We start from the raw sequence: 11,856 nt of genomic DNA, 5'->3' as shown, positions 1-11,856 counted from the left end.
AAAAGGTTATCGGTGATTAGTTACTTGGGTTCCCTGTTGCTTAATTAATGGTTGGGCTTTATTTTGTATTATATTATACTACGTACTATAGTAAACAATAGTAAACAAACGGCCTTGAGTTGCCAGCTGTCTCCAGCAGTGTTCAAAGAATCTTGAATGAGACTGTACATTGGTCTGTCAACTAACATCTTGGCAAATGCCCAGACATTATGTTGTTAGCCAGAGGAGGAGAGGATCATCCCCCTCAAGAACCAATGATAAGTGATGCTCCTGAGGTAGTGTGCTCTCGTTATTCAGCCCACCTAATCTAAACCTGAAGACATAGTGTCTGACATTACAAAAGCTGTCAGGCAGAAGCACAATTGGGTTATAAAATTCTTTTAGTTTTGGCTTTATATCCCCAAATAACTCATATCCATTGTGCCTGCTTACAAAATTTATTTGTCTTTGGGAGGTATTAGCTGATATTTATCTGTAGGTCCATTTTCAAGAAGTTTATGAATAAGCGCCTTGTTTGAATATTTGCGGGATAATACTAAATATCGATCATCGCCTTTACCATAACTTACAGTCTTCAGCCTGAAGCGTCGGGCCACTCTGAAAATCAACAGGAAGTTATATTATTGTAATATTTCATCATAAGAAGCTATTTACCAACATGATTTTCAACATTCAGAAGCTATCAATTAAAAGAAATTAGTGGAATGGCAAAATTTTTGCACGGTTAAGAGGGGTTACTTTGACTTACGTGTAAACCAAATATTTTGTTTATACACCCAAAACATTTCTATAAACAGTTTCAATATTTTTCAACCAATTCTAATACTGTAGTGTGTAAAATAAAAGCAGTTACTGCCATATATAAAAAGCACCCAGATATAAGGATGGTTTTTTTCTTAGTCATCGGGATGCTTCAAAATGGTTTTTGAGGAAAATCTGCCACACAAGACCTCACCAATGTGACTACCAAGGTGTGACAATATATAGTACTTACTTACCATTTTGGCTTTTTGTTTTTCAAAATTTTAATATCTTTTAAATATCATTGAGGTACTTGTCAATATGCTGCTTAACCCTTAAACTGAGGCCATCGTCCACTGACGTTGTTGTAGGCAACAGTGGCCAAGGGCAATATAAAGGCGGATCCAGGAATATCAAAGGGGGAGGGAGGGTCCAAGAAGTTATGGGTGGGGGAACATGGCAAGCACAGCAAACCCACCCATGGGCATTTTGAGGCAATTTTGATGCCACGTGCACTTAATATTAGGAGATACTGTATTCTGAAGTCAATAGTATTTACTTTTTACTGTACAAAAATGTCTGAGTACAATACTGCATTGAAGAAAAAGTAGAAGGTATAGGAATCTTCTGATGAAAAGGGGGGTCTGGACTCCCAGGACCCCCCCCCCCCCAGGATCTACCCCTGCAAAACAAAAGACACGCTCATTTCCCAACGAGACATTTAAATGCATAATGTATAGGCCAGTGTTTCTGATTTTTTTTTCAACCTAAGAGTGGATATGCAAATAGCATCCTCTTCAAAAGGTCGTTATCAGGAAAACTGGAGAGTAGAATTTCTGCATGTTGCAATTCAAGGGGTGACAAGAGGGAAAGAATGTGGTTTATTGACAATACTGGGTGTTATTCTAATGGATTTGAGCATGGAGTAAAACATTCACTGCACAAGTTGCAAGATAAGTAAAGAACTTTTTTCTGTATTTATTTATTCTGCATGCTTGTTTATACTGTAATAAAAAATAAAATAAGATTTGAAAAATCAAGTTTTTGCACATACAGTATACAGCGATGACCCAATTTTTCCATAGCTGCAGTTTAAGGGTTAATGACCTAGGGCTAATCTTATTTATTTTTTATATTGTCCTAAATCTTCTGTTTTCAAATAACAATTAAATACCTTTTTCTCACTAAAATTCTTGATGCTAAATTTCAGTGGTCTTCTGTAATACTGGAGTGTAATTATTAAAATAATTTCATATTTCATGACAAAAAAGACAATACAGTATACTGTGTATATTTTTTAAATCTGACCTCTTTTAAAATCTCTTTTGTATAGAAAGTCATCAAACTAACAATTATGATTCATACCTAGAAAGTTCTAACTCCTAATTCTTTATGTGAGTGACTTACACATATTAAGTTACCTACTTTCCTCCTGAACGTTTTTGATGTTTATTTTCAATGGGAGGTTCACATTGTATGATCCAGCTAGGGATTTTTCCTTATGACACTATTAACTTATTTCTATAGTGGGGGTTACTTTTTTCCAAAATGAAAAACTCACTTGTGTATTGAAGCACGTTGCTCTTTTGAAAAATCTGCTGTAAAGGCAATTTCTTTAAATCCAGTTCCTCTGGCATAATCAGATATGAGTCTTTTAATACCATTGTTAAACTGAACAGAAACATCCGTTTCTTTGTTACGACCGAGTCCTTCTCGACCAAAAACTTCAGCTGGCCTGTAGTAAGAGACAACTGTCATCAAAAGACTTTTCAAAATCATTTAGCATACATTACAATACTGTACAGTACTATCCAAAACAAAAATGGCATAAGCAGTTAAGTAAATATAAAGGTTGATTATACATTTTAAATCAATCAATACCTGTACTGTATAGGACAATCATTCTCTTCATTAGAAATTAATCAAGATAATAAAAAATATAAATTATTTTATTGGCAATGAAAGAACTAACTTGATAGGTTCAATAATTCCTGATCCTTCCTTGCCAAGTCCTCCACCTGTCCACCCCATCAACTTCAGCAGCTTCATGCCCATGGAACTGTTGTCTACAGGTTTGTCTAAAGAAGCTCCCTCAATTGGTGCTGAACTACTTGGTCCTAGTTTGCCAGCTTCAACTTCACTTAAGGTTACTTCTTCATTAGCTGCATGAATTTTCAAAACCTACAGAAAATTAATTAAACGGTTACTGTATATCTATAATGTACTGTATTCAGACTTAGGTCTCATTTCAGACATTCCTTCCAAAAATAGAATTGCTACTGTATTTGGAATTTTTATTACTATATATAACTCCTATTGTACAAACAACAACACTTGTTCCTTTCATCAACATTATTTTGAAAAAATTCTGCTGAATAAAGAAATTCATGTAAAAAAATAATAATAATAATCTGATGCAGTTTGCCCAACCACATGAAAATAACTATGGATACACATACAGTACTCTTGAGACCTTATTGTATTTATTATCATATTAATATCATAAAAAAATCAAGGTGTTTAATAAAAAAAATTCATTCATATGAGTGCTTGTATTACTTCTTATTGACAAAAAAAATATCCTTGGGAACATACCCCAATTATATAATGGAAGTCAATGGGAAAATGGGCTTTATGTTACGGTCAACGTTTCAATTGAGCATTCCCTTCTGTAACCCAGGGAATTACTTACTGTATTGTGCTATTCAATAATTCATTTGGGGTCGAGTGTGGGATTTTTTTAATAAATTACATTAATTACTGTAATTACAATATTTTTTTTTATTAACCCAGCACCAAACAAACAAAAATATAGAAATCATGGTGAAATTGCATAATATTGTTATAAAGGGGTCGTGAGTTGGGGAGTTTCCGTTGAGTCCAGCCAGCCACCCGCCCACACAATTTATACCCACTCTTCATTTCTTCATATTTTATAATTTATATTATATTTTCTTTATTTCTAAGTAAGTAACATTAAAGCATTAAAATGATATGGTATTTATAATATATTTTCTTTATTTCCAAAGTAAATTAGAGCACTGAAAAATTATCACAAATTTTATGGCACTTGGCTGTAAATTATGAATATTTTATGGCAAAATTTAAAAGAGGAGGGTACCGCATTAATAGAGGTACAGTACCCGCAAATTTATGAAACCAAATTTGTTTTTTCTGAATTATCTTGACTCTACTGTACAGGTAAACTTCGATAAACGATTGGGTTAGGTTCATGAAAAACATAGACAGGGAGCATAATAACATGGGGTTCAAAGGGATATGTTCCCAAACACAAATGTATCACCGACCAAAAAATTCCTACACTTATAAAATCAACAGAAAACAATTAACCCTTTTGCTGCATTTCCTGCACTTGCCATTTTATTCTGGCTACCGCCAGGCGATTTTATTCAGCTTAGGGTAACCTCCTGCAGCCGAAGGATTAAACAACACTCACCACATCTTGAAGAATAACCCTGGCCATCATCAAATGTCCCCTTTGAGGCTAAGGGGGACTCTTGTAGATGGAGTGCAGAGGTCACTCTGACTCCCACACAGTCGCTTCACTATGTCAAGCTTCACCTCAGAAACATGGTTGTCTTGGATGCCTTTGCCTTCCCAGATATTTTCAAAGTTACACTGCTCACTTCACAGTCACAAAAAACAGAGCAAAAGCACTTGTCACAAAAACAGAGTGAACGATAATAACATAAAAACAATGATAGTAGCCGACACTGCTCACATCACAACAACAAAGGCGAAGCACTTTACAGTCACAAAAACAGAAAGTATAACTTCACAGTCACCATAACACAGTCCAATCTAAATGTTAGTGCTGTCCTCTCACAATAATAATAAAAAAAAAAAAACTGATGATAAGCCAATGATGCTGAATGATTATCGTGGAGTTACGCAATATATGGGGAGGGGGGTGATTGATAAAGGAGCAAGCGCAGGACTATAGTGCGAGGGTTACCTGTGAGGCGGAGTGCGGGTAGATATTACCGTGGCTAACAAGTGCAGCCAGAGATGCGCTACCTGTAGTGGTGCCTTGGGTTAAAAATTGTTTCCTTATAAAATGTCACTGACTTGATGTAGAAAATTATAATTTGCATTAATGGAATCCTTGCAAAACAACAACTAATTTAAGTATACAGAACCCATAGTTTGCACTAGAGAAAAGAATATTTTTTTCCAACCAATGGATATTGATGGATGTTCAATGGATATCATTAAAGTGAATTTGTTTGATCGTACAGTATATCACTGAACAAGACATCGTTTATTGAGATTTACCTGGATTAAAAAAATCCTACTACTAATAGCAATTGTCCTTTTTAGGGGTGTTATTTTTGTTCTAAAAGTAAGAAAGAATAATTAACTCTTAAACCCCGGGTGACATTCCTGAACATTCGCCTATGTGACCCTGGGTAACTTTCCTGAACATTCTCAATTTTTGTGGCATGTTTTGAATGTCTAGGTGGCAGGAAATACTTTGTGTGGGACATTTGTGTAATTGGCAACTCAACTCGCGTACATTTGTCTCAAAACTCGTACCTCACAGTCAGTTACCCGCCAGATATTGTGAGGGATGTAGGTCCTTAGACCTCTCTTATGAACCCACCTCACATCCTCACACCCAAGCACAAGCACTTGACAGTAGTGTTGTTCATCTAGAGTTCCTTTGCTTGATTTGAGTGGCATTGATATAGTATTAGGTGATGAAGACAATGATGGGGAGGAAACAAAACCTAGATGATGTCCAGTTTGTTGAAGCAGTGAGGACAGTGTTAAACCTACAGATTGGCACTCCCTCTCCTCCCCACCCCGCCAGCCACCATGAACCACGGCACGAAGATATGGTGACTTGGTGCATTCCATGTAACAAAGACTTCCAAACGATCAAAAAGTTCCAAATTCAGTATAAGTACATGTAAATAGTGGACAGGGTATATAAATGAAAATAGTGATATGTATTGTGCTGCCTAAATATTCCTACAAGCTACTGTTCAGTATTTTATAGTTGTTTTGTGGAAATTATACATATTTTTTGTAATAGCTGTAAGATAGAAATATGACATAAAAGTGCCTTCAAGTAAGAACTGTGTGTTGCGCAGTGCATGTCAAATTCACTTCCCGCTCACTGTGGGCTGTGCGCAGTAGCTTCAAACAAGGCATCTTTCATCACTCCACACTCTTCATCAACACCCCAGACAACTCTCCAATCATGCTATCTGTACAATGAAAGTTAAATGTAAGTAAATTCTTCTGGTATTTTTCTTCTATTTGATTAACCCATTTATAAGGTGACAACGGATTTAAAAAAAAGTTTTTGACCAAATTATGCCTGCGTGGAGGGTTTGGCAGTTCATACGATGCCCTGGGTCAAAGGGTTAATCATCATTGTCTATATAATTTTATTTTTAAAGTTGCTGGTGATTCTATTGTTTATTAATGATGTCTATGAACTGTTTGGACACCGTCTCCTACTTATGTAAACAAAGTTGGTTTCGTCGTACGGGAGGGTGGCAGCAGAATCTTTGTTTTCAAGAAAAATAAGGGACAAAGCCTGAGTACGAAAAGTGCCATTCCTCCATCTGATTTGCTTAATTCTCGAGATAAATAATAAGTTCTCTTCGCTCTATATTTTATTGTTAGGTAGCTGGTTAACCCATGTCATTGTCATTAAACATACCAAAAATAATTAATCTCACAAAAATACAAACACATCTTTCCTCCCTTTAATTCATTTACAATTGAAGAAATATTTATTTTCTTTGTTGTATGTTTCAGTAAAAATTAAGTTTCAAAGTGACCAAATGTCTATTTATGGCACACCATACCGATAAGACTTTTCGTCCCACAAACTTAATACACAATTGATAGGGGATATAAAAATTATATAACGAGCACACAATTGACAGGGGATATAAAAATGATCTAACGAGCAGAGTCGAAGACTGTTGAGTAATTTCCATTCTGGTTAAGACACTGATGAGGGAATCTAGATTAGGTTTGGCCCTACTATACAACTTTAAAAAGAATTGTCAGTGCAAACCTTCAGTGTGTAGCAGTGGTGTGACAAGGTTTCCAATGCATTGGCTGCTGCTGCCTCCTTGGCCTCTTTCACTGTGTCTCCTGAGCCTGTACCAATATTTACTCCATTGATGCTCACAAACCACTCCCTATAAAGAAAAAATCAACTTTCAAATTTCAGATTACATTTAATTACAAATGTTTATGAAGACAAGGATGAATGGTGTATACAGTATAATTATTACAGTACAGTGTTGGCAAGCCTCTATATTTATTGCAAAAATTTCTTTGCACAAAGCTTTCCCAAAGAAGTTCTCAAGACAAATGTTTATGTGTGTGTATGTGTGTGATTTCTATCTTTAAAAAAAGTTCTATCTCTCAAAACATTTAATTGTTAATGGTTTCTGGTATGTGCTTAAAGACATTAAATAAGGAAGCGTAGTTATAAAATCCAACTCTTCTACCACCTTTGCGCGGGGTAGGTTAACAGGTACAGAAACCTCAAAGAAAGAGGGAAATGATAGGGAGTATGGTTCAAGACTTTTTTCACATTCTATTCTCACAGTTCTTGTTTGTCTACTTGCTTTCCCTTTCTACTCCACAAACTGCCTCACTCATTAAATCTCAAGTACAGTATTACAGTACAGTGGTCTCTCGGTTAACGAACACAATTTGTTCCACAGAGTCGTTCGTTAACCAAAAATTTCGTTAACCGAATCTATTATTTCAATGAGATATTGGGTAATTGGTTCCAACTCAGGGGAAAAGTATACAGTACATACAAAGTTCTGAATAACGGTAACAGAATTAACAAAACATTAAATATAAACTAAATACAGTACTGTACTGTAACTGTACTGTACTGTACAATATACTGTACAATAATAAATAAAAACCAATAGAATACTGTATTTTAACTTACTTTGAGGTGTGTATGTCGTATTCCCCGCAGCTTTGTTTACATGTCAAACAGCTGATTGTAGAGGCAGTCGATGATGACATGCCATATTCTTTACAGAGTGCATTGGTTCTAATGCCTTCTTTGTGTTTCATAATAATTTCTGCACTGTATATTATCAATATGTTAACTAAATTTCAGAATGCAAAAATATTCAAGAGACCAACAAACTGGATGTTCACTCCACTGTAAACAAAGTTAAACTGAGAAGCGTTGTTGGGTGATTCAATCAGCTGATGGGCGCACAAAAACTGTTCCCTGTACTGTATATACAGTATTATCAATATGTTAAAAAAATTTCTGAATGACCAATAATTTTAATTATAAAAATGCAGAAATGTTCAAGAGACCAACTTTCTTGATATTTACTCCACTGGAAACGAATGTAAACATAGAACTGTACTGTATTGGTGCAGTAGTACATTTTTGTTATGAGAGTAAAGAGTACCGGTAACTGTTTCAATTTTGAGACACAGTACATGAAACCATTACTGTAGTACAGTACTGTACATGTCTTAGGCAAAGATTGTTTACAACAAATTATTTTCACCTACCTTCCGTTGAGGCTCTGCGTGTAGGTCATTGGCATATGGGAAAAAGCTGCAGACTGAGAAAGTTGAGACACGGAATTTTGTGTTGTGTATGCTCGTTCAACAACAAGAAAATCTGACAGTGGATGATTTCCTTTGACAGCAAGGGGCCTGTAAAATAAAAAAGGAAATATTTTTGAAAAATTAACATTAATTATTTTATGGCTGACTTTGAACTAAGCAGCTCAAGTACAGTATAATATGCTAAGCCACTAGTCTAAGATTCCTGACTTTGGTGGCTGGGACTAATTTAAATGATAATTATTAAACCTACTCTACTATACCTACAACCCTTTAAAAGGTGTACAACAGGCCCTTGCCAATTACAGATTTCCCATCTGTGGATTCTGGGTAACCATGGTTTTTACTCTGTACTGTATATCATTTCACCAGCCATAGGATTGAATTTCAAGTACAGTATCCGCGGAATAGTGTGACATCTTTATCCTTCCGTCTAATCATCTCTAATGTGTTCCTCCGTAAATGTGGGGAATTAATAAAAATACTGTAATATTAATAAATAAAATAAAAGAAAAAAATACTACATTGCCATTTGGCAATCGTTTCATTAAGGACACGGGAGACAGGAGCACGCTCCCACCTCCACCTCTCAAGATTGTGGGTTAACACCTGCAGACTTAAGAAATGTTATTCTCTCTATGTTTTTGACCTTATGATAATGTTTATTTTCCTTTTTTTTTGCACATTCTGTATGAACGATTGTGTATAAAAAAAAAAAAAAAACTATATCCACCCGAAACTACGAATTGAAAAAGAACAATAACACAGCTCACAGCTTGGCCTGGTGGGGAGAGGCTGAGATCCATGACACCACAACCCCCTCCTTCTCCCCCTTCCACCTCCCATGATCCGACACTAACTCCCGTGGATGTAAGAAATTTTCATTCTTTACAGTATGTTTTTGACCTTACGATTATCATATTTTTTATTTTTTACACATTCTCTACGAATGACTGTGTGTGCATGTAAGTGTAAAAAATAAATAAACAAAATTGCATACAGTACATCTACCCAAAAATACAAGTTGAAAAATGAAAATAACAGCTTGACCTGGTAAGGGGAGAACTAAGGAGATGTAGCTTCAGGGACACTCAAACTTGGTGACTTGCCAAGTCCACACACACACACACACTTCACATACACACACACCCATGCTCCTCATTTGTCTTATTTTACTGCAACATGCCATCTGCACAGATACGTAATGTAAAATTTGTTTTACTATTTAATCTATATTTAGCAATTGTATATATACCTGTATTTGACTCAAATTCAAAATGTACAATACTGTACAGGTATTGTTTAGTGAAGGAACAAGCAACTTAGCTTGGCTTTAAAGAGCGTTATCTGAGGCCATGGAACCTAACCCCCTTGTCAACTGCGAATTTGACAACCACAGAGTTTTTCAGGAACCTAACCCTCGCAGTTGGCGAGGAACTACTGTATCTGGAAGAATAGGCTTTTCCCTTATGGGCAGAACTCATAATGTCACAGAAGCTACTATCCAACCTTCACTTTTTTCTGAGTGGTCATACTGTTCAACCAGGCCTTAATAGCCATTAATTCCCCCAAACTTCCAAGTAATATCTCTATTAGCTGGAATCCCTCTTAGCCAGAACTCTCCAATACAGTACAAAAATTCACCTTATGAATGTTTTTCTTTTTACCTCGTCCATTTGTATCTCGAGGATACCTTTTCATATGTAACAGGCATACTGTTTTGCAAAACAAAAATAAATGTGAAAGGGCCCTAGTTATTGACAAAGTTTGGGAATCACTAATTTGTGGTGTGCTGTATATGCACTGCCTCTAATGAACTATTAAACTTGCAGGATTCACTTTTATATTCATTTCATATTTACAGCCAAATTGTAAATACAGTACTGTATAATTTCAACCCTCTATCAAAAGGACACAGTGACCAAATCTAACTTACCCGGTACATTCTTGATTGAGAACCTACAAGGGTTTACAAAAAATTAAATATGAAAATCAAATGCAAGAACATTTTATCCTTCATGGATATGAAAGGGAGACTCATTATAATGATCTCTTACTGAAACAATCAGTTGTCCAACATAAGGTATTCCCCAAAACCAGTACTGTACAGTATACCGTATAGCTTCTGAGTCTCAGCCACCAATGACAGGTCACTTACTGAAAGCAATATACTCAAGCCTAATTTAAGGACAGGCAGCCACAAAATGCATTGTGTTCATATATTATTATAAAAATACCAGGTGACATTTTATCACATCATTACAGTAAAGAATTAGGGCTTACTTTTGTTTCTGGGTAGTAACACCACGACCAACATTCATTCTTCCTCTTGGTGATTGACCTTTCCTTTGTCCAGTTCCTCTACCAAATTGATTAACAGAAGCATTAAAATCTGAGGGACCTGCATTATCTTTTTTGTTCTGCATAACAGCTGCCTTGTATTTGTTAGCAGAAAATTTTCTTATAGTTTCACTATCACAAGACTGTGGAGGAGCCATGTCAATTGTATTTAACTCTATGTTTCTTCTATCAAGAGTCTCATCATTATTTGCAACACTCCCAAATTCTTTCACAAATGTTAAAGGCTTCATTGCAAGGGGCACTTTCTTCTGATGTTGATCACCACCAGGTCGATTCTTCTTAGATTTCTCTGTAAGTACCAAGAAAAAAATAAAGAATAGGACACTTGCTAACAGTGTAAAAGCAGATGAGATAAATAAGCAAAAACCTGTTATAAACTTCCCCTTCATCTCTCATCCTCTTTTTTGTTACTCCTTCCTTATGACTGACACTCTTAAGCACCTCTCTTTTCCCACATCTTGTCTGTTGCAATAATGGCCTTTAACTCCTTGTGTACAAGGGTCTCTCTGTGCTGAATAAATTCGTCTGTTGTAAGCCAACTAGAATATTAAATGTAATGTCCCATAGTAAAGGGATTAAGAACTATTTTATCTCCTTTTCTTTTATTTTAGATTTATAAGTGCCAGTTGCAAGGAAGGAGTGACAGGAAAGGAGCACAGGGAGACTGGAACGAAAAGAGTAGATAAATGAACACTACTTCTACATTTAGTTCTTTTTCCAATTTGCTTCCCATATACGTAATCTCATTTCATGATACTGTGCCTCTCTTTCTACTTCCTATTTTTTCTAATATCGTATACAGTGGTCCCTCGATTAACGAACACAATTGATTCCACAGAGTCATTCGTTAACCAAAAATTTCGTTAACCGAATCTATTATTTCAATGGCATATTGGGTAATTGGTTCCAACTCACGGAAAAAGTATACATACAAAGTACTGTATACTGGCAATAGAATTAACAAAACATTAAATATAAACTAAATACAGTACTGTACTGTAACTGTACTGTACTGTACAATATACTGTACAATAATAAATAAAAACCAATAGAATACTGTATTTTAACTTACTTTGAGGTGTGTATGTCGTATTCCCCGCAGCTTTGTTTACATGTCAAACAGCTGATTGTAGAGGCAGTCGATGATGA

The 11,856-nt window shown here is 35.6% G+C and overlaps 1 protein-coding gene across 1 annotated transcript in view; it reads right to left on the bottom strand.

Annotated features, from left to right (window-relative positions):
• Nucleotides 1–289: 289 nt before the first annotated feature.
• The window catches only part of LOC121865605, a 40,638-nt gene continuing 29,071 nt past the window's right edge, over nt 290–11,856 (bottom strand). Inside the window, exons 4-9 of the mRNA XM_042365123.1 lie at nt 10,630–10,996; nt 8,290–8,436; nt 6,800–6,926; nt 2,714–2,922; nt 2,303–2,476; nt 290–597 (exon numbers count right to left, since the gene is read on the bottom strand). Of these exons, the coding sequence (XP_042221057.1) occupies nt 438–597; nt 2,303–2,476; nt 2,714–2,922; nt 6,800–6,926; nt 8,290–8,436; nt 10,630–10,996 (1,184 nt within the window). The 3' untranslated portion in view covers nt 290–437. The remainder of the gene's footprint in view (nt 598–2,302; nt 2,477–2,713; nt 2,923–6,799; nt 6,927–8,289; nt 8,437–10,629; nt 10,997–11,856) is intronic.

This window comes from Homarus americanus, unplaced genomic scaffold (assembly GCF_018991925.1).
Source record: "Homarus americanus isolate GMGI-L3 unplaced genomic scaffold, GMGI_Hamer_2.0 scaffold9358, whole genome shotgun sequence".
Lineage (NCBI taxonomy): Eukaryota > Metazoa > Arthropoda > Malacostraca > Decapoda > Nephropidae > Homarus > Homarus americanus.
This window is presented reverse-complemented; position numbering and strand designations above follow the sequence as displayed.